This window comes from Diadema antillarum, unplaced genomic scaffold, assembly GCF_040938485.1.
Source record: "Diadema antillarum isolate AM-2024a unplaced genomic scaffold, OU_Dant_1.0 seq00000674_RagTag, whole genome shotgun sequence".
Taxonomy (NCBI): domain Eukaryota; kingdom Metazoa; phylum Echinodermata; class Echinoidea; order Diadematoida; family Diadematidae; genus Diadema; species Diadema antillarum.
Window position 1 is genome coordinate 394,215 of NW_027271580.1, and position 23,725 is coordinate 417,939.

A 23,725-nucleotide genomic window follows, 5' to 3' on the forward strand; every position below is an offset into this window, starting at 1 on the left:
GTAAAGCTTCATGGACCACACACAAAGAAAAATGCTAAGTAAATAACAGTCATTTACCTGAGAGTTTAGGGTTGTTTTTTTTCTCCTTCTTTTGCGTGGTACTGTTTGCACTCGGCAGCTGTCTTGTTAAAAATAGAATTGTATGCCCACTGTCTTGGACAAAGGAATGGAATGTCTCGATACGGATTGTTTTTTTTTTCCTTCATTAATGCACACACCAGTCCCATAAGGTGTTGTTTTAAATCTGTAGATGTTTGCATCAAAATGCTCGCCATAAGGCCTGGAAAAATGTTTTGTCGCACTTTGATCCTGTGCGGGAGCCGCGAGTTTCTGTCAAATAATAGATATGGCCCTCTCGGCAAGCAACCATTCACGCTGAAATTACAAGGTACTGTATTCCATGTGCACAATAGAGTAACATACAACAGGTGATGTTATAGCATTCATTGCCATGGAAACTGGTTGTAAACAACCTCACCTGACCCGAACATCTGTGACCACTATTGTTGCCAACAATACTCGCACCTGGCTCTAACCCAAGCTATTTGGGTATAACAAAAGACTCATGACATCATCACTTCGATATGCTCTATGTTTGCAACGTATCAACTGGATAGTCAATATATTGATTACTTTTGACTTGCGTCCCAAATTGATGAAAAGCAAAATGAAATGTGATAGTGATGTACATTGTTGATGGGAGTAAAAATCCCAGTGTCCTGATTTGTTATTATCGTTAAAGGGATCATATAATTTTGGTTGAGATGGAGATTCAGGTTTTAACTGTTTGTGAGATAATTAGAAACCACCTATATGAAATATTAAAGAGCATACAATTCTTATTTAAAGAGGACTTCAAAATTTACTTGATGAAAATTGGTTTTGAAATGACTGAAATATCAAAAAACAAAGTAAAGCAAAGTGATCTTAATAAAAGGTGAGTCCCCCCTTTTATAGATCACTTTGTTTTTTGATATCTCTGCTATTTGAAAACCTAATTTTCATAAAATAAAATTGAACTTCCTCTCAGAATGTACGCTCTTCAATATTCCATATAAGTGGTTTCTAATTATCTCACACACAGTTAAAACCTGAATCCCCATCTCAACCAAAACTATACCACCCCTTTAACAATGTCGACAGAACTGGGGGGCATTTCATCAATGAGTTCGTCGGAGTTTTCACCGACAAATTTGCTATCAGCCAATCAGACGCAAGGATTTCATTAGCTTTTAACAGTTGTCAGTGTAAATTACCGACAAAAAGTTTCATGAAACGGTCCCCTGGTCACCACTGATCACATGATCCCAGTGAGGAATGATAATGTATCTTGGTCATTAGACAGTCACCTGCTCTCTTTGCTGTCTTTGCTCCCCCCCCCCCCCCCCCCCCCCCCCCCCCATGATTGTGTCCGTCTTCTCTTTATTTCCCTTTTTTTCTGTAAGAGGGACGGGGTGGAGATGTCCTTCGAAAATGGAGGTTCACAGATACCTTGTGGGTGCGACCACGGAGCTACATGGTGCGACATAAGCGACAGTCATGACAGGCGAGTTGGACAATAAGCGCTACACACCAAAGAGAATAGATGCTACACTAAGAGGGTATACTCTCGCGATTTCGCGTAGTACGCTCATGGGCGAAAAACTGACGCCATTAGCTGAATGACCGATAGAGGGCGTATTTTACGTGATCACAACCCAGATTTTATAGTAGTGATGTTTGTCTGCCTTTCATTTTCCCCCTTTTTAGGGGGTATACAGGGGAAAAGATGTAATTAGGACTTCGTTCTGTCATACGGAAGTATCATTCCTGTCTAACCATAAAATGCAATTGAAGAAATGTCATTCATTTTCCAATATGCAGTCCCACAAAGTTTGAGCTAAAGTAGCCCGAGCGAGAAAGAGATAGGCGGCGTTTGTCAGCTCAAATACAATCTTTGAAGGACTACAGATTGAAAAGCGATGAAATTTCTTCAAATTCTATTTAACGTATCGACAGAAAATATACTTCTGCTGATATTTTGAGGCCTGAAACATATTTCTACCTCTGTGTTTTTCCTTAAAATGAAGAAAATGAAATAAAGGTAGGGTTTTCTCCAAAGGCTCACGTGTTAAGAAACTCGCGGTTTGTTACTAAAATGGCCGCCGTTGGGCTCCATGCGGGGCGCGCGGGGCTCCATGGCGTACTACACCCGTTTGCGTGCGAAATCGCGAGAGTATACCCTCTTAGCGTAGCTTCTATACTCTTTGCTACACACTCCGAAGACCAAACAAGTGTTGTAAGACGACTATATGCACAGACGACATTTCATTCGAACGCGGAAGACTCGGCTTTGGTGAGGATCGGGCGATCACTCCAGACAGAGACCGGTTGGTAAACCACCCTCAGAACTGACTTCCTTCTTATATTCATTCAAGACTACCCACGAAGAACAAAGACTCCTCGCATGACTTCTTTCACATAATCAGATTGTTGGTGAATCGGTGGATTGTCCACAACTTGTTGAAGTATTCACTATACCAGTGGATTTAAAGGAGACCTCCGAATGATTTCAGACTGGGCTGCTGGGTACAGAGTTTCAGTCTTTATAGTGATTTGAATGAGGACTAAGAATGTAAAAAAAAAAATAACAAAGGACAAGGATGATGAAATGGCAGCTTCATCATAAGAATGCATTGGTGGGGGCTCAATGTAGCAGAACAAAAGAAGAAAGCGTAGGCCCTATTTAAATTAACACAGGTGAACTTGTTAAGCAACCGGTACTGTGATAGCTTACAGTGCTACATTTCTGAAAAATAAAGAACTCTTATATGTTATCAATGTTATCATCCTTGTTCAGGGCATTTTTTTTTTTTTTTTTTTGAGGGGGGAGGTTTCAAAGTATTGGTTCCTCTGCTCAAGGACCACATTTAATTTACACAAATCTATAACTGGAGTTGTCGATTTATGTACATGTACTTATGTACTATACTACATGATACGAAACTATGAAAATAGTCTGAACTTCCCCTTTAATGCACGCGCAAAATTGTTGCACAACACAACCCCTTCAACGCAAAATGGTTCAACAAATCAATTTGACGGTTCAACAAATCAATTTGACCTATCAACATAAATACACTTGTACGTGATTAAGATTCTACTGATCATTGCTAAACACAACATGGAAATGATCTTTGGCTATCAGAAATAAATCCATACAAGAAAACGATAGATCAAAAGTGGCTTGAAACTTTTTTCATTATTAATATTTTCTTGCAGATACATCTCCATGCATCGCATGAAGGTGATGAAACCCTACCATGCAAATATTTCACTCAAAACCACCGTAAACTAAATCAGATACTCAGATTGCTATAAATTCCATTCAAGTCTCGTGATACAGGCTACTAATCATGACATTTCTGTATCATGTCAATTATTCCTTCATGAGAAAACAGGCGGTAGCAGCAAGTGAATTACTGTGTATACAGATGCATTCACTAGTATGTAAGAAGAAAACAAAAGTTTGCATTTGGACGATATGCCAATGAAGGACTAGAAAAGTATATACCGGACAATGTTGCAAAGATTTTGTTTTCATTTTCTTTCTTTCTTTCTTTTTTTTTTGTCCCTTCTTTCAGCAATAGCACAGTTAGGAAAAGTACGACGCAGTTCCAGTTTTTAAGTCACTTCGACAACAACAGCAACAATATAAAACAATTGTCGGCAATTGCCTACATAGCAAGCAGGATGCAATTCCACAGTTTTTCAATTAAATTGTCGATAACATCTTGGAAATCTTTCACAGATTGTATCTGATACCTCGCTCCTTTTTTATCATGGCTACCATAATGAGCCACGACGATGAAGATGACGACGATGATGATGATGACAATAATAATAACCATCATCATCATCATCATCATCATAATGATAATTATAATAACAATAACAGTAATAACACAAGAAAAGATAGAAAAGAAAACCCAGAATATTGAAAATGATCAAACATTATAACACCCTAACACCAACACCTGGACAACTATCTGAATACACTGCACATTTGCCTTTTCTGTGATACTTACACCATGGACCCTATCATGTTTACACCGACACCTAAAAACACTTGCATTTACCATGGACCATACTTAGGGTCCATGCATTTACCAAGACATGCGCGCAATAAATTACCTATGCACTTGGAAAACCATTTATATTCGACGACAAAAAGAAAGAAAAACCCCACCAAATTGTCAAACTTTTCATTCCATAGTTACATATAAAACTATATTTCCACAACATTTCACCTCATACTCCCAAAGTTCAGACATAAACATTTGAGGTTAAGCTCCCTCAAAGTTTGCAATAGGTCGCAATCATCAACAAAGACCTTTGTACTATTTAGTACGAAAAAATGACGATGAAATTCAAAAAGACTGATCTGCACGATAAATATTTGACGTTTTGAGAGAATCGACGGCTCCTGCTTCAGCAATAAGACACCGATGAGGATTCACGTACATGGAATGTCGATAAAAGACAGTGAATTTATTTAGTTATTAGTCTATCTAGCTATTTATCTATGTATCATACTCTCTCTTTCCCCTTATTCCGTCTGCATAAAAAAATAATGTATATTTTCTTTCTTTCTTTTTTTTTTGGTCAACGGAGTGGGAAGAAATAGAAATGTGTGCATAGCTGGGTGTTACATCTTCGAGCTGACATCACACGCCTTCTTCATCTCTTTCGTCTCTTCATCCACATTCCTTTCCCTCAAGTCGTCATCGTTCAAGTCAGTCTCAATAATGGTATGGTCTTCGTCCGCCACCGCCACAGCCACAGGATGCTTCCCGTTCTCGAGCTTCGCATCGTCATCGTTATCGTCGTCAGCCTTGGTTTCCGCCACCGCGAGCTCGGGGTCGGGCTCGTCGTCGTCCTCCTTCTCGTTGCGGGCCTGCTGGTACAGGGATTTTGGGATGCAGCACACGTACCAGATGACCACCGCGACCACGATGGTGACCACTACGAAGGCGACGACGCCCGCAATGATAGCCGCGACGTTGGGCTTTCCTGTTATTTAGTGGAAATAAACGCAATAAGAGATAACAGTCGTGTCTTTTGGGATAGAAGGGCAAGTACACGTATACAGTGTATACACACACACACACACACACACAATTAGTCCTTCCCATTTGCTTTTTTCCTTCGAGACAGCGCTACTTTACTTGAATAGAAGACAACCTTTACAATAAAGGGTATTATATTCCACATACTAAGAATCTTGCTATAGGATTGGTCAAGAGCTGATCACGTGATAAAGCGTAGTTTTGCCCATCACATCACCTGAGAAGAACTAGGTCACTTGATAGTACACAGTGCAACGCACTTTCCCTTCAGTGTCGGGCGGTGCGCGCAGCAAATTCATTGTTTTGTCATCTATAAAGACAGCTGTTTGTTTTGCTGATCTCTGGCAGTCCATACAGTCTTAACGCGAGATGAGTACGCGCGAAATAAAAGTGCGTTGCACTGTGGACTATCATTTAACTAGGTCACTTGATAGTACACAGTGCAACGCACTTTCACTTCAGTGCCGAGCGGTGCGCGTAGCAAATTCATTGTTTTGTCATCTACGCGCACACGTAGCCTAAGCCCTAAGGATACCTGAAGACAGCTAAAACAGTTTCAGATGTGGAATAAAATGTTAATTTCTAGGACCCTTTATGTGGAATATAAAGCAAATAATCAACTTTTAGTTTCAGGCAATGAGACAAACTATCACTTCCTCGGCGATCTGAATGTGTACGCTATCTTTCCTCAGCTGCGCTTCGGAAAGATAGCTACATCCAGATCGCCTCGGAAGTGATAGTTTGTCCCATCACCTTCACCAACGTTGATTATTTGCTTATCATTACCAGCTCAAGAGAAATTGAATAATCGTGAAGGTATATCACTGCGTAGTGACGCGTTGAAACAATGCAGCACATATTGATCTAATCAAAACATACACATATATAGATTGACATATCACTGGTTATAAGTGTGTATGTGTGTGTAGAGGGAGAGTTGAAGAAGGGGTACCAAGTTTTTCCATTTTTTAACTGGTCCATTCCTTAAAAAGTAAATGGTCCTGGACCGTCGAACTAGTGCCAGTGTGAAGCGAATTGGTTTAAAGTATATGTACAATAAACGTAAAAGAACTGAAGAACAGCTTACTTGGATGACACCCTTGACAGCGTATTCCCACGTCGTTCGTGTGTCGAATCGTGCTGCATCCCTTGCGCGACCCCGGGGTCGGGTGTGGGCACTCACCGATGCTGAGCTCATCCCCAGTACAGTTGAGCATGCCGAAGAGGTCGGGGACGCCAACCCTCGCACCCGAAAAAGCGTCGCAGCACGGCACGACCTCCGCTCCCTCGGCCTCGAAGCCCAGCTGTCGGCAGATGACCTGCGCGTCCATATCGGTGATGTAGTCCTGGCATACGGTGCCGTACTCGCTGCCGTCGTACACCTCCACTCGGCCCTCGTAGTCGCATTGTCCGCCTTCCAGTTTTACCGACAAGTAAGGCGGCATGCCTGAAAGTACAAGTGTTTTTGACATTTTAATCGCTTGAATCTACAGATATTTTGTCAGATTCGATCAAGTTTCCCATAGACTATAGGCCTAGTCTCATCATTTTTACAATCCATACCGTTCATTCTCACGGATTTTAAACGTTTCTTCATCAGTCGTCAAGTTTCACAAGAATATGTTGTTTCTTCTTACAATTCTGTTCCAACACGAAATCAACAAACCTAGCACAGATTCACAAATACGCATAGAAGAGTAAAAATTATGAAATTCAACACCATGTCTTTTACAAAGGATCATACACAAGTTGGGTAAATTCATTCGACATGCCATTTCTATTGCCATAATCCCTAGAATTTTTATTCTATTTTACATCAAAATAAAATCATACTACAATGGATTGTTCCCGCAGATCTAAAGTGGACAAACGGCAGTACAAGAAGGAGAAAAAGTGTATGAAAAATGACTACAGGAAGCAGAATGAGATCTGACGTTAAACGTGATAATGGACCTCCATCATTGATGTGAAATTGTTTTATGGCAGTAACCAGATGTAATAGTTTCTGTGCCTATTGTCTTCCATCTTCTAATCAAGAAATGCTTCGCCTTATCTCAGCATCTACCCTGAATATTTTTTTTTCTGCACGTCCATCTTCGTCGTTGTTATCATCTTCTCCGTCTTGATCATCGTCCATTACCTGTATGACCTGAATTACCTACGATGTCGCCCAGTGAGTCAAAGACTTGTAGAGGGACATTCAAAGGACCCAATCGTGATCCCGAGTTCAGTGTGATGTATCCATGGGATGATCATTATGCAATCTGGATTACACTTTTTTTATGGTTCTGTTCCCAGTCATCATTGAGCTTAGTTGCCTTGACAGCTTCCGCACAAAGGCCATTCCAATAATTTACTATTCTGTGGCTGAGGGAGTTTAACCTCTTACTAGTTCGACACCTTCCTTAATACAACTTAAACTTATGACCGCGTGTGACTTGAACGGTATAATAACAAAGAGAACAGCTAGATCAAAATATTCTGTATCATGCAAAACACTTACGTCCATACCCTACGGATGGAATATCCAAAGATTTTAATCTCTCAGAATAATTGTGATAATGATTTAACTTCAGGTATACCAACTTAGTCGTTATCTTCTGAACCGATTCACGTTTTTTGCATCACTCTTTGAACGATCATTTCATAAACAAGAGTAATATTCCCAGAGCAATATTCCAAGAGCGTTCTGACTAGGACCTTACACAGCAAGACAAACACCCCCTCTTCCTCCTCTTTCTCACCCTTCTCCTCCCTGTCATCTAATTTCTTGCTATATTGTAACATGGGAACATGATATGCGTGATTCTTGAAATTGATTAATCTCAGTTTAATATTCTTTGAATGGTGGTATATACATAAGCGCAAATATTTTGTTGTGGTTACTCTAACTAGCAGTGTAATACAAAAAGTAGGAGTACCTGGGTCTGACAGTTTATTAGTGCAGATAGCAATGGCGTCAACGAAATCGTCTGGACACGAATCCGACGTCGACATGGTGACATCGCAGTCGACAATCTTCGCCTCTGTTCCCGAGCAGGACACATCTCGGATGGAGTAATTGTCATCAGGATTCTGCAGTGATAAAAATAGATTACCGGTAACACAGACGAGATTTGAATTAACAGCAAGTGATTTTGATTAAACCGTGGAGCTACTCTTGAAGCTCCAGCATGATTAACGCATATAGCATCATACCGTGAATGTAAGAAATCTGTGAATGATTTGTCATTTGTCACTTGATGTATAATTTGTTGTATTTCAACGTGTTTTGAGCAGTTCTGGAGAAGACAATGGGAATAAAAATCAAGAGAGTGATCATATGAACAAGACTAGCTGGATACGTTGGGCTTACTTTAAACTGATTGGCACTGTACGTCCTGTTGCTTCTGTACATATATCCAAGCTCTGCGCAGACGACCCTCTGTTCATTCGCGCCAAAACTCGAGCTGCACACTTTCCCCCACTGCCCATCGGACCACACCTGGACACGCCCGCTGGACTCGTCGCTCCCGCCGTACAACCTCGTGGTCAAACCTGGTCGAAGAAGAGCAGAAATTCTGGGTTTTTTTTACATATCATCACGACGAATTCTCATTGGCGCAGACAGAGATATCTGGTGTTTTTATTATTTCATTTACAAACAGTAAAATATACCCACCCATACAAAAACAAACACACGCATGCATACACACAAACATACACAATTCAATTAAGTTCAGTTCAAACTTGTTTTCCTTTATTTTCAACAGAATATTAGAAAATGAGGAATTTGACATGCATTTAATATATCAAATGATACACAGGCAACAAAAGAACAATAACATGTTCCTTTCCTTGATCAGTCCCGATCAGTAGGCCTACACAAGACATCGACAAGAGCACTGCACACACCGACGAAGATAACGTTAAAAAAACATTAACAAGATCAGTGTTTCGAAAAGAATGTTTTCTTCGTCCTTTTTTTTAAAGTTTCCATGGCAATTAAAGCCGTTTACAGGAATGCACAACTAATTAAGTGTCTTATTTTTTAGGACAAGTCGGGAAACAACTTTGTATTTTACATGTAAGACGCTGACTGCAAGCTTTGGTTCATTTTTTCCATGCATGGATTTCCATCATGTAGCGAAAAGCGCAAAATACTATTATTCCGTCGAAGAGCACACGCTTTATGGAAGGGTCGTGTTCAAACGCCGAAACAGCCCAAGCTCACTTTTTCAGACAGTCGCCAATAAAGGCAAACAGACAAAGAATAGATGTGCCTACCAGAGCATTGCTACGTTTGGGGGCAAATTTACATAAAATTAGCCGCTGAGCTACCGCTCGAATAATTTTCTTATAGATGTTATTCCACAAAGATGAAGTCAATATTTGATCGCGAAAAGTGACAAGGTACAGGAGAATTCTTCTTTCAATTATGAGGATTTCGTTCCTGTATGAGGATACATTGGCAACTTCAAATCAGTCGTTCTTTGCTAATGTAAGTATATTTGACCCTCCCGAAAATAGCCTTTGCTCAGAAGGCCACAACACGGGAGTTTTATATGTGTACTACATGTAAATGAAGAGGATATAGATGCAAAGTCTTAGAAATGCATGATAATGGGTAAAACATCTGCTTAACTCTCTCGATGCTATGAAAAACCTGGTTAGCATACTGTTAATGTCATTTTGGGATGTTGTTTCTGAGAGGGTTAAGGCTGTGTCACCGCCAGTTGATTCCAGTGGAGTTTGTGGACTATAAGGTGCCTCGATCATTTTTGTGCAAATTTCAAGGAATCTGATGAGTAATGATAATTGCTTTGGTAAGACACGTCAATGCATTTTAAACCAAAATTAACACGTGTAAACTTAACCTTGCACATAAGTCTGAATAGGACCTCTTCTTCACGTTTTGATGACTTTCATATACCCAAAAAAATAATAGAAATAAGAAAGTTGCACATATCGAGCGGTGGAAAGTTCAATTCATTTTAGACAGATGAAAAGATCTTTAAATTTCATGTTTCCCGAAACAAGAATATCAGTCGCGATTGAATCCACAAATTGAACGAGGCAAATAATGGTATTGAATAGCAATTCTCCTTTTAGTTTGAACATACAATATTAATGAACCCAAGTCATTTAGCACTGATAAGATTATTGCTCAATTTATCAACAGTGGCGGACCCAGGCGGGGGCGCACTGGGCGCCCCTTTATGTTTTGTTTTGTTTTTTGTTTTTTTAAACAAAAGAAATAAAAAGGAAAAATAGGGGTGCACGTGCCCCCCCCCCCCCCTTGATTTTGTAAAGGCGCCCCTCATTACAGAATTCCTGGATCTGCCCCTGATTAAGACTCTAAGGCCCGAATTCACGAAGGTGGTATAATCTTTGTCAATGGTTTAAACCATGGACAAAGACCGTACAATTGGGCGCCAAGTGTTGCATGGCCTATTTCGTTACGAAATCAGTCATTTCGTCGACGAAATGTTCAATTCGTTACGAAATGTTACTCGACGAAATGACTGATTTCGTAACAAAATATATGTAGGCCATGCGACACTTGGCACCCCATACAAAACTATTATACGGTCTTTGTCCATGGTTTAAATCATGGACAAAGATTGTACCACCTTCGTGAATTCGGGCCTATGAAAATAAGTTAATACCAGGGATACATGATAATTGCATTTTTTTTCACATCATTACAAAAACATAGTGCAGATTACATTAAGGAGGGACTGTTATCATTACCTGTTCTAATTTGAAATGGTTGTTATCATGGTTAATGCGAAGACTATACTGAAACTCAACAATCTCAGATTTTAGGGGGTGAAATTAATGAAACTATCACTGTTCTGTGGTTTGATTTTTACTTCATTGTATCACTGGAGTCAAAGTGAACACGAACTAGAATGTATCTTTAATGGAATGAAAACATAATATTACACGTACATGATATTTTTGGCGCCTTGTTATTGCACTGTGTGCTGTTGACGAGGCCACTCAAGTTGCATTCATCCAATGCTTGGTGGCGCTGCCCGTCGGTTGTGTCGCACCACACGTGTAAAAGAGCATCCCCGCCTGATGAAATGACAGAATAATATGTAGGGACACGACGAAATTTAAACAAATGAGAACGAAATGTGTAACAAAATAATACCCAAATAATACAACAGAGTAAAACGGGCAAAAGAGAATACTCGAAGCAATCAAAACTTTACATAAAGACATACGTGGTGTGTATGTTGGGGGAGTGCTTTAATAGAAGAAAAGCTTGAATAAGGTGGGGGAATTCTTTAATCTCCATATATCATGGAAGCATTAGCCTTCTAACTCATTGTGGTAGCTACCAATTTTGCTGCAGTAACTTTATTCAACTTTCACATCATCAAGGACAGGAGTAGGTACAATTCAAGCATGACAACCCACAATGGTCCATGTACAAACTTTCTATTATTCCCCAAGAGCGGAACATTTCTTGCACTAGGTAGTGACAAAATGCTGTTGTATTACTGCGCAGATAAAATGCGTACCCTTCAATACCTATGCACAGTTCCATCTTACGAGCACATCAACACATTCCCCTCCTCCTCCCCCCCCCCCCCCCCCCCCCCCCAAGTGGTGGGATTGTATGGTTCATCAAGGTCCTGGCACAAATTAACATCCCCACCTCACTCTCGACACTCTTCTTGCTGTAGGTCGATGTCTCGTCTTTAACGCCTGATGTATCAAGTGACAAGGGGATTTCCAATCGATAATACATTCGTGTTGTTATCGTTGCATTCTTTGGTTTGTTTCTTTGTTTGTCTATTTAGTGATGGAGACCGTATATTATACACCCACAAATATTATGAGTGATCGTCGACTCACTGTTTTCAAAGTGGGGACACGATAGAAGGATTAATTTGTGTTTATTCATATCTGGGCATGATCGTGACTCTGAGTAAGGACAAAGGCAGTTGGTGGTAACTTTGTGTTAGTCGGTGATGCTGCGTGGTGTAAAGTCGACAGAGGGTCAATTTTTCTCGCCCCCTCATGAGTGCGTTGACTTGTGGACTGCTGTTGACAAACTCGAGACCTATAATCAGTTTCCATTAAATCCTGGGGGTAACTCGGGGCTTACCCCATTTGTTGTTCTCAAGAAAAAGTCTTTATTAAAACAAAACAAAACAAATATAAAGAAAAACAAAACAAACTGAAGTATCCCTGTAGGTGTGGTGTCAACTGGTGTGACATTAAAGTATCTCAAAAAGTCCACTCCTTGTGGTCCAATTGTCAATCACTTTGACAGACGGATTCATGAAATAATTTCAGTTGGTGTGCAGTGCTATGTAGGCCTATCTTTCTTATACAGGATGGATAGGAGTTCCAAGTGGACTTATTAGTCCTATATGCACATAATTGTGTTTCACTACCATCATGACTTCTTTACCAGAACATGACTGTGATTTCTTTTGTAGATATAGAACATGGCAAAGAGGAAAATTTGAAACTTCACTAGAGGGAATTGGTAAGGATGTAACGTGGCAGGAATTCCTCGAGAATTAGTATTCCTCGGGGCAGACTCACTCATGGACCGGGTCACATTGGTGAGGCTGTCTGCTCCGTGAAAGCCCAGTTCCCAGCAGACAACATCGGCATCTTCCAATTGGATGGCTTCGCCGCATACCGAGACCCAGCCCTGATTCTGCCGGTGGTAAAACTGAGGTAAAACAAACGAACAGAGCCGAAAAGTGTAAGCACTTATTTGAACAGTATGCTAATAATGATGATTTATCAAACAAACTATTAAAGCCCATAAATAACATAGCATGGATTATGTGCTTCATCGTATAGCGTTATGTAATCCTCGACTATTAAAGCCCATGGAACACAACACTACAACCAAGGATTGATTTATTAATATACCATGGGGTGAACATTGGTTTACACCATGTTTCAATAACTTTTCATAAGTAGTACCACCATATGTAATACCTAGTTTCTAGTGACATCAAATTTTGTTTTTACGTGTTAATGTTCGATCTGGCAGCGGAAACTCTGGCAACCTGTATGGGACCATGAAGCTACAACATGGAAATGGATGACAGAAGTTTGCCTCGCTTGATATGACCATCCACTTCTGCTGTGACTAATACCACCATACAAAATATTACAGTATCCAGTCAAACATAATAAAATGACGGCTGAGTAGGGCTTTATGTAAAGGAGGATGTTTAGGGCAATACCAGATTATCACACATGCAGCCATTACGGCATCTTGGCACATGGTTGTGAAATTCCTCACTCGTCTGCCGCTTCGGTTTGTTGGCCATTACAAGCCTTTTCGCCTCCAAAAGTTAAAGTCATTAGATTTCAAATCACTTTGCGCTTCCTCTGTCAAAACAAATCTCGCTGTGATTCACGACAAGCAAACAAGCAACCACATCACAACTATAGACCTACCTACTCACTTTTAAAACACTGTAACTTGTGTCGCATAACTGGGGGCTTCAGAATATATCTAACAATATAGTTTTGTATTTCTGCACAGACACAGCCATGCACTCGACTCATCGCATAACCCATTTGAATCATCTTTTCGTCTTATTTTTGGAAGCCCCAATTATGACCGACATAAGTTACATTTCTCATAGTCGAATATGTCTATAATTTTCTTCGCTTTTATGAAAATGAACATCACGTTACAAAAACGAACATCATGTTATAGACTCGGCGTTATTTGCATCTCGCATTTACGTTTGCACATTTTGTTTGATATTGACTATTGTGTTAATTTTATGGGAAAATGAGCACATAATCAAATCAACTAATCAGATTTTAAAAAAAAACTTATAGACCTAAGTGATGTTCCAGATATAATCATAAGTGACCGAGGTATATTGATCCCATAATAGTAGACCTATTTCAGGTCTTCATGCCAAAGTATTCGCTCATCCTGGAATGATGTAGCATTTAGGTATAATAAAGAGTAACTCACCTCTAAGATTCCCTCATGTGCGTCCATTCCCTCAAGTAAGCGAACCTTGATGTCAGGGATTTGATAGGAGGCATTGCTTGCCGGTGGCTCGGAGACAGCTGTGAGAATGAGATGAGAAGGCAACACAAATGGCCGCTTTACTGATTTGAGGAGACGTTTAAACGCGCTAAACCACTAACCATACAGTAGATGGTGAAGCGGAGGAACCACAGGCCGTTACGTGTTTGAAGCAAGAATTATTCAAAGTGCATGTGCTACACTATCACTTAAAGATTATATTTATAAACAGAGTGAAAACGCTGTAACAAAATACAGGAAGTTTTATAAAAATAAGACTTAACATGATAAAAGTAATTGAATTTCACAGTTGTCTTCTTTCATGTTTTCATCGAATATTAATAAAAGTCGTAAACGCATTATCATGCAAATTACCTTGGTGAAGTGATGGTATCATTAACTCATTTGGTTGCTGCTCAAAGATATCCTACAAGAATTATTTTGGGGTCTATAATGTCTAGCAACAGTAACCTTTCACCCTTAAAAGAGATAAGACAGACAATCAGTGGTGTGAAATCAAAATAGGTTTAAGTCGTCAACATGATTATATTCTCCGCCATCTTAACGCTATACAACGTGCTGATACACTTTGGTTGAACTGGCAACAAATTAACAAAGAGCTGGAAAAAGTTGACCCCTCGTCAACTTGGCTAACCTACGTTTGACTTCTTCCTTTTGTCGTCGACTAACAGTGCGCGTCGCGATGTGACAAATAGTGTCTCTATTTGCGATATATTATTCCCGTCTGAAATAATTTTGAAGGACACGTATTATTCATCGCCCATGAAGACTCCTATACACAAAGGCACTAAACTCTTAACAAATGATCAGCAGTTGAATCTATCTATCTGTCTGTCTATCTATCTACATACATAATATGTATATGTATATGTATATGTATATATATATATATATGCAAATGATCAGTAATTGTACATAATTATATACTGTGTGTATATATGTGAGAGAGAGGGAGTGAGGAAGAGAGTAATACAATATACTCCGGAACGAAGTATATGTCGTTGTGACCTTTTCTCAACGAAACTAAATAAAAATCACCATAGAATGATATGAATATAAACTCGGGTCAAAATTCTAAGCGAATTAAACGAGAATGAGTTTAAAGACTATGGTTCCAATTTCGAAGGGACCATCTCATTATTTAACAACTTCCCGTGTTATGATAATTCACAATCTAGACACAATCATTTTCAAATGCTGCTGTCTCTGGCGCATTTCGGAAAATTTTGGGGTGTCGATATCTGGGAAGATAGCAGGGCAAGACTAAGAAAAGAGTTAGAGAGAAGTACACACGTCGCAAACACTGTTAGGTTTCACAAAATCGATAAAGAACGTCACTATACTTCTACTTTAAAAAAACAACAACTCAGATTCACTTATGTGTTGTTGAAGACTGAACTACGACATATCAGTTGATCTGTTGTAAGATCTTGGAATGTTTTCTGTTAAGGTGTTCCCATTGCTTGTATCACCTTCGAAGCAAGAATGACAGCTACAAAATTAGATACAGATTCTATGGCAACCGACATTACATGTTAAAAGAGAGAGAGAGAGAGAGAGAGAGAAAGCTATTGACTTGTCATGTTCTATCAGGATTATGTATATAATACCTTAAAAATATAACTACTGCACTGCAAAAACATCGGTGTTAGATTTAACATCATGGGTGTCAAATCTAAGACCGATCAAGTGTCAATAGAGGACCACACCCACAGGTGTAGAAAGTACGTTGTGATGGTGTTGAAAAGTGTTCACCTATAGCACTTCGTGGTGTTAATTGGGCACTGTAGCTGGTGACATTTTTGACACTGCGCTGGTGTTAATTCAATGACATCGCATGGTGTTGATTTGATACTGCTGCTGTTAATGTCAATGGTATAATACCCGTCCAGCTTCAATAGGAGACCACACTAACTGGTGTTACTGTGGTGTTATGTTCACACTTTTTTTTTGTAAATCAAGTACTTTATCGGAAAATTCTTGATCGTTTTGTTGAAGTTCAACATCAACAAGAACAGTAAGTAAGAAACTATTCAAAAAAAAAAAAAAACACCACAATTTCATATTTTGAAATGGCACGCGGAGGTGTTAATCTAACACCATAAATGAGCACCGGAAACTTTACACCAGCTCGGTGTTTCATATTTAACACCGGACTTTTTGCAGTGTGGAATGGGCTCTTGGATGGGACAGATTTCTATAGCCAATGTCTCCACCCAAAATGACTCCCAGGCCCAGCTCCTCTATTTCCGTAATGACACGACTTTTTTTTTTTAAAACTTGAACACCCTGTATTGGCGATTGAACGTCGATCATCACTTGCATGATGAAGCACTGAAAGATGCCTACAGATATAGATGTCTTAATACTATTGTAAAATTTCCTCTTTGACATTGGGCAAATATTGTCCTTCAGAGTTTAATGACAGGATATTAATGTTCCATTATTTGCCAATTCCATTCTTCATATTAAACTTACTGCTTTTATTGTACATTTTCACTGATGGCACAACAAAGACGAATCACTAGGTGATGATTTATTACATTTTAATCTAGGTCATCAAACAAAGAAAGAAAACGAAGCAGACGAATGAATGCAATAACTTTAGAATTCTTCATTCATGTCATTGAAGTCATTCCCCCCCCCCTTTTTTTTTTCTTCTCAGTGAAATCGCCTATCTGGCCCGAGGAGAAGTACAGATAAAAGAGAGATCGTGAGTTTCGCACTGCTCGACTGGAATGTATACTCCAGAAGTCATGTACCAGTCTTGTCGAATGGCCATATCATATGAATAGGCCAAAAACGAACAACGAAACACAAACTCTGCGAATTACAGCACATTTGGGTATTTACCAGAGGATTAGAAAATAACGAATATCATTATGATACAGACCATCTCCAGTTACTTGGTATCCGGCCATGTCGAGATCGGCGGCAAAAAAGGATAAGCAGGCCTGTACACGGCCAGATAAGCGAAATATGCTCAAGCACGACACTTTAAAGTGCGTTGTATTTGGGGTATAGTTATTAACCTGTCTGAATTTACAATCATTACTATTTTTGCATATTTACATAATATGCTTCATAAGGCACAAGACAGAGGTTAAACTAAAATTGGAGGAGCAATGTCTCTTCGTGTGTCTTTATTTCTCCAAGTTTGCTGACAAAGATAGATGATCTACCTATCTCAAAATCTCCGTGATCAGAGGCCATCAGATGAGCGACATATTTTCCCTTCCAGCGACAGAAATATTGGATGGTACAAAAATTCATCACTATCATAGTGATGGGAATAAAATGTAGATTTTTTTATGGTCTATATAATCTTCTTTGCAAGACTATGGTTGTTTTGTAGTTTGGAGTGGTAAGATTTCACATTGAAACGCAAGAACAATCGTGTACTATAGTCCGATATATTTATGTAAGAGAATAATTGAGCGATTTGAAAAAAAAAAAGAAGTGCCGTTTGGATAACTGCGGTTGGATGGCATATACATGTATTATCATGTACGAGGTACGGCATATACACGCACAACATTTACACGAGTATCCTCTACAAACCAGATATATCCTGATTTGGTTTGCAGCGCAATCAACTTTATATCCATATGTACGTTTATAGGCATACCTCAACAGCAATCCTCCCGAACATTTCTTCTTTCTTTTTTTTTAAGTTGGGGTATGAGCAAGACAGAACCATACTCGCCAGGAATAACCATTGTTGACAGGTATAGGCATACGATTTTAGGCTTAATAGAAATACCGACAGGAGCGAGGAAGTGAGGATGTTGTATACACGAGCGAGGATGTCATATGCACGAAGAGGAAGCTATATCTGTACTTCGTTCAGTTGACCACATTATTTTAAAGGGACTGTGCAATGCAAATGCATGTTGACTTATATTGATAATACCCTTCATCATCATTTATGTGGCCAAAAGAATAGACCTACCTGGATATGTGCCATATATATAAATAATATATTGTAATCATGATGTCTACTATTTTTCTTTAGATTATCTGATGGCTACGCCCACAGAAAACACATACACACACACACACACACACACACACACAACTTGCAAACCAAGATTCTGTTATGTAGTGATATTAATATAATTTATGTCAAGCATTTTAAGTACTAGTATATGATTAACAAAAGACATTGGAATGTACCTTTAACAAGACGGGACATAACATGCGTGTTTTCCTGCAAAGTCTTTTGTTAATCTTGCATTAGCAGCGTGGAAACATGCGAGCTATTCTCAGTCTATAGGAAAACGTGCATTCCAATGTCTTTTGTTAATCACTATAGTACTTTAGAAATGGTTGACAGATGATGTCATAATGGGATTATATTGGCAGAATCTTGGTTAGGAATGTTCCCTCTTATGGACGTATCCAAGCTAACTGAAGAAAAATAGGAAAATTATTATGAAATATGTGGCACGTATTTGTGTATTCACGCGTCCACATAGATGTTGAGGGAATCAACACATGTCAACATACATTTGCATTGAATGGTTCCTTTAAGATCACATCAAATTGTGTTCTGACTTGTTTTTTAAAAAGACGTCCTTTTAACGGTTCATACATTTTGTGTATAGAGGAATATTCATCCTCCGTCAAGTAATACAATGTATCTGAAAGATAACATTGAAGCTCGTCTTTCTGAAATGCGCTTCTCATGTTAAAAGATATTCTACACTGAGGTCGGCAATTCATGTGCCCTGGCTAAATCAGGCTGCATGGGTATAAGACCATGTTGCCATGCTGGTATACCGATGATAGAAAAAATCCGATTAATGTTAAGATATAGGAGCAAAACAAACAGGAAACGGCATGAAGTAATATCGATTAAGATTTCCTTTTCTTGTTTTCGTCACGGTCAACCACGCAGAACAAACGTGTTTAGTCATTTTGGCAAGTATAATTCTCAGGTTTAGCCACGAACAATAGTATCCATTATTGAAATTCAGTTCCGCATTCCGTATTGATATCGTAAGCGTCCACGCTTGGTACGAGTCAACACAGCTGCTATAAACACGGTGAAAGGTATTAGAATATGAAGTTTAACTTCTGTAAACGTCCAAATCGCAGCGGGCATCCGCATCTTAAGCACAGATAGTAAAACCCATTTATCATGTATAAGGAGCCGAATAATATAAGCCGTGTCCTAAATGTAGCCAGATTAATGGATGATTTTTTTTTTTTTCAGGATGACATAAATATAATTATTATGATAGGCTATTTTTACAGCTACATGTCTCCAAGTCGATGCTATACAAGGCAAGCCGTGTTTCTGGTTGTCAAGAACAACAATTTTTATAACTTATGCGTCATACTTGCATGATGAAGATCATTTAGCAAGTTTATGAATTGAAGTGTAAGTGTAATTACTTCATTATCTGCCTCATAACAGGCACCCCTGAAACGCTACGTTTCGAGAACGGATATAATTATCACCACATTAGACTATGACATGAACCTACTGTTAAATCAATGGGGCAGACTAATGCAGTACATATACCATTTGGCACAGTTCCTAAGGCTGCGTTCACATAGAAGTATTCGCTATTCGCTATTCGCTATTAGCTATTCGGGCACCCAGTACACCATCACCCGCACCGTCAACTCACCATCCCATGCAGTGAGGATTTCTTCCTCCTACATCCCAACAAATCTTATTAACAATTTCTAAACTGCATCAGAATGTCAGTCTACATGCTTATTTTTGCTAAAGGGCAAATTCAGACCAAAATTGTCATTATTTCATAAACGAGAGACGGTATACGCTGCAAGAAAATCGAACAAGCTCGATTCCCACTATACTATACTATTCTATGCTATTCGGTACTTTCGAATAGTGCCCTCTTCTGTGAACCGGTGTTAGGAAATCCTATCGTTCGATTCAAGCTATTCGCTTGCCCTCGAAAACGAGCCCCGAATACCCGAATGGTATACTTCTATGTGAACGCAGCCTAATGAAGCCCTAATTCGCAAACACGAATTTTCACGGAATTCGGCTGCCTCTATATTGTAGTAACAATTTGAAGCATTCGTTCAATCAGCTAATTGACATCAGCATAAATATCATTATCTCGCAAAATCCGCTTACGAAGGAATCTTCTCTGACTTCAAGAAAAAAAAAATGCAAACATGCACGTGCAACGCCATGGATCGCGACAGGTGATTTCCGCATGAGCACCGAGTTCCGTGCGAAATCGAAATTCCATTGTGTTGATGACGGCGTGTGATTTTTTTTCCTGTCCAACAGAGATAAAGAGAGTAATGTAAGTGTGTATGTATGTATGTATGTATGAGAGAGTAAGCGATTGATTAAAAAAAAAGATGTTCAAAAAGTCTTGTGCATTGATATCTATGGCGCGATAGTCCCATGAGATCATCATTCGTATACTCGACGCATGTTATTAATGCATGCACGTACTCTACCCTTTTATTGTCTCCAACTCACATTTGCTAGCACGAGTTCCATTCTTTCTCCACTGTCAGACACCTGCCTGGTATATTATATTCTACTGTTGTCTCAAATAATAAAGAAAGAGCGAGACGCAGAACAATTTTGTTTTTCTCGCTTCAATGGCCTCTTATCTATTTTCGGTTGAGAATGCAACACTTGTGTCTCTCATGCTTTGTGTATCTGTCCTTTGACTGCTGCACAAATCCGAAAGCACCTTTTATTCTACCTCACACACCGGCAGCATAACTAAAGCTGCAGTATGCATCGAAGCTGGTGTAAAAGCAAAATCCACTTTAAAGCAAATCAGTCAAACTGTACAACTCCACCAAAAAAGAAAAAGAAAAAGAAAAAGAAAAACTCGGAAGAATCTTTTTTCCCTTCAAGGCTTGTGGACAATTCAGTGTTTTGGGTTTTCTGAAAACTTAGGCCCTACTGGCAGATTGCCCCTGCTTTCAAAAGAAATACAGTAGAGTATGTTTAAGAATCGATAATCAAGACATCAATCCATTGATTCTTGATACATGTTACACCATGATCTGACAGCAGACTCACATCATGTACTCCAAATTCAATACGCTGGGTTTTTTTTCAAATAAACAGCCATTTTTCAATTCGTTATTCCTTGTCCTTGTTGGTGTCGCTCGCCATCGGGATGCATAACACTACTTTACCTCTGTCATTTCAGAGATGTATTTTGCCTGCCCAATCCCCCATTTTGTTTTTGTTTCTGTTTCATCCATGGCCAATTTCTGTGCACGGCTGGTACAAATCTCACATTCTTACACAGAAGCGGTCCTAAATGTAACAATCTGCTGAAGATAGCAAGGGGAGGGTTAGCGCCCAGTCAGGATGGTTGGTATTGGTATATAACAGGTGTATATACAATAAGGGTGAGTAGAGTAGTGCCTATTGCGTAATATAGGTTTCCTCTTGTCATGGACGTCATTCTTGTTCCCAAATGAAACTCTATTCTCTTACCCCGACTACCAGTTATACATGCTTTGGACACTTTTCTTGTGTGTTCTGTTAGTGTGTGTGGGTGTGTGGGTGTGTTTACACGTAAAACTCAAATCGTTCCACCATGGCCAGTGGCTGCAAGAGCTCTACTAGATGCAAATGCAAACACTGCATTCCAGTGAATAGAAATCAGGTCATCAGGACAAACTGAAGTCGAAGTAATGAATAGGTGGCCAGGATACTTACTCGTACTGTACTCAATGTAGTGTCTAATCCATGCCCCATCGCGGCGGCGGCGCGAACTACGGAGGCGTGGACACCACCAGCCAATCCCTCTGAAGGGTCGCAGCAGACTATAATCACACGCATACAACGTGCGTGCATAGAGATTTGGAAACCGAGAATGGTATGTCATTTTACCTACCTGCTAGTGACAGAGGGCCATGGAATACGATGAACATGTACAAGATCGCAAGGTAGAAACCTCGAGTTGCGTTTTCAAAGCAGCTTTTGCGGGGGTTCCGATGAATCGCCATTATGTTTGTATCCGAGATTGTTCCTCAGTAGTGCCTAGCTGTAGGGCCAGTTGTCTCAATCACTCGCAGCGACGAAACCACCTAAGTACTTGCAGCAAAAATCTCGCGCGAAGGAACCGGGAATTTACCGCAGCAGACGAGACGCACCGTTGAGGTATCGATCACGTACCGATCGCACCCTCGTTTACAGTCGAGTCGCTTATTGACCCTCGTGTATCTTTTACAGCAATTTGGTTCCATCTGACTGGTCCTTCGCATTCAGTCATGAAGAGTCACCAAGGACGGGGTGTATTGCCTTTATTTGTACGACGAATAACAGTTCCTCAAGAAGTCAAACCACTGGTGTCAAGGTTATTGTGCTGGCATTTGCGGTTTTTGTGTTTGCTTTTTGTTGTTAATTGTTGTTGTTGTTGGGGGTGGGGTCGCTGATTTGCCGCATGATACTGATACCATTCAAACAGAGACAAAGCGTATCATTCTATTAGTCATTCCACTGGAAATGAACGCCTCAATGCATAAAACAAATTCTACCAAAAGCAACAAATGGACAAAACAACGGAAAAGGATGTTGCACAAAATGTTAATGTACGGGCTAAAAATAGACGAAACTGAAACATCCGTCTGCATATCTGTTAAAATGATCATGAATCGCAGTACAAACAATACGTTGATAAAGATTTAAGCGGCCACTGAGCTAATACATCCTAAAATTAATAAGTGTACTGTATCTTTCTTCCCGTGCGTCGTGTTCGGTGTGTAGGTAACTTGATTTTGAGGGGGTAATCTAACATTTTAACAAAATAGAAGTTAAATGAAAGCAAAATGATAGCAAATAATGTGTGTCATGTTTGTAATTAACAATGAAGAGAAGTACTCTCACTTCAAAAATTGCATTTGCGAAAGTGAAGATCCGCTCAAAAACCAAACAAACAAACAAATCGGGATTGGTCGAAAATTGTACGAGTTAGGTAAATCCAGGGAGGTGAGTTTCACCTAATCTCACAAATATTTCAAGGTATCTTCATGGAACTTAATATATATGCATGTACTGACTGACAGTGATCATGTAGGGAATTTATGGGTCATGGGTCAAAGGTCAGGGGGTCAAAGGTCGAGGTCAACTCATTAAATTGTCATTATTTCCCTCTCATCTATGCACTGCTTGCAGGATTTTTTCTTGAAACTTAGTGTATGCATGTATTACCCAATACAGATTTTCTTGGAAGTTTCTTGTCAAAAGGTCAAAGGCGAAAAGGTCAAAGGTCAAGTGAAAGTGCTAAATTTTCACTTCTTCTTTAAACTTATAAAAGGGTCAAACGTTTGGTACAAATCCCCAAATACCTGCACTCTTATTAGGCAGTATAGCCATTCATCCAAAAACCTAGTTCAAGGAAAGTGAACATTCAATGCATTTTGTGACAAACCTGTCATTTTTGATATTTTGCCAGTTATGTGAAACTGTCATCACACATTGTCAAGACATTGTGCTATAGACCTATTCGGAGAACCATGCATTATGTTATTATGCATTATTATCATCTAGTTTCAAGATTAGATGATTTGATGAAATAACTGATTTTCTTCAGTTGCAGTTAGAACGTTC

The 23,725-nt window shown here is 39.4% G+C and overlaps 1 protein-coding gene across 1 annotated transcript; it reads right to left on the bottom strand.

Moving 5' to 3' along the window:
• Positions 1–4,687: 4,687 nt before the first annotated feature.
• On the bottom strand, positions 4,688–22,122 carry LOC139736910 (neurotrypsin-like). Its single transcript, XM_071647585.1, has 9 exons — positions 22,011–22,122; positions 14,071–14,168; positions 12,660–12,792; positions 11,766–11,810; positions 11,043–11,171; positions 8,464–8,645; positions 8,030–8,183; positions 6,196–6,555; positions 4,688–5,052 (listed from the first exon to the last, which is right to left on the bottom strand). The coding sequence occupies exons 1-9, from the start codon at positions 22,120–22,122 to the stop codon at positions 4,688–4,690; spliced, it is 1,578 nt and encodes a 525-aa protein (XP_071503686.1).
• Positions 22,123–23,725: the final 1,603 nt, after the last annotated feature.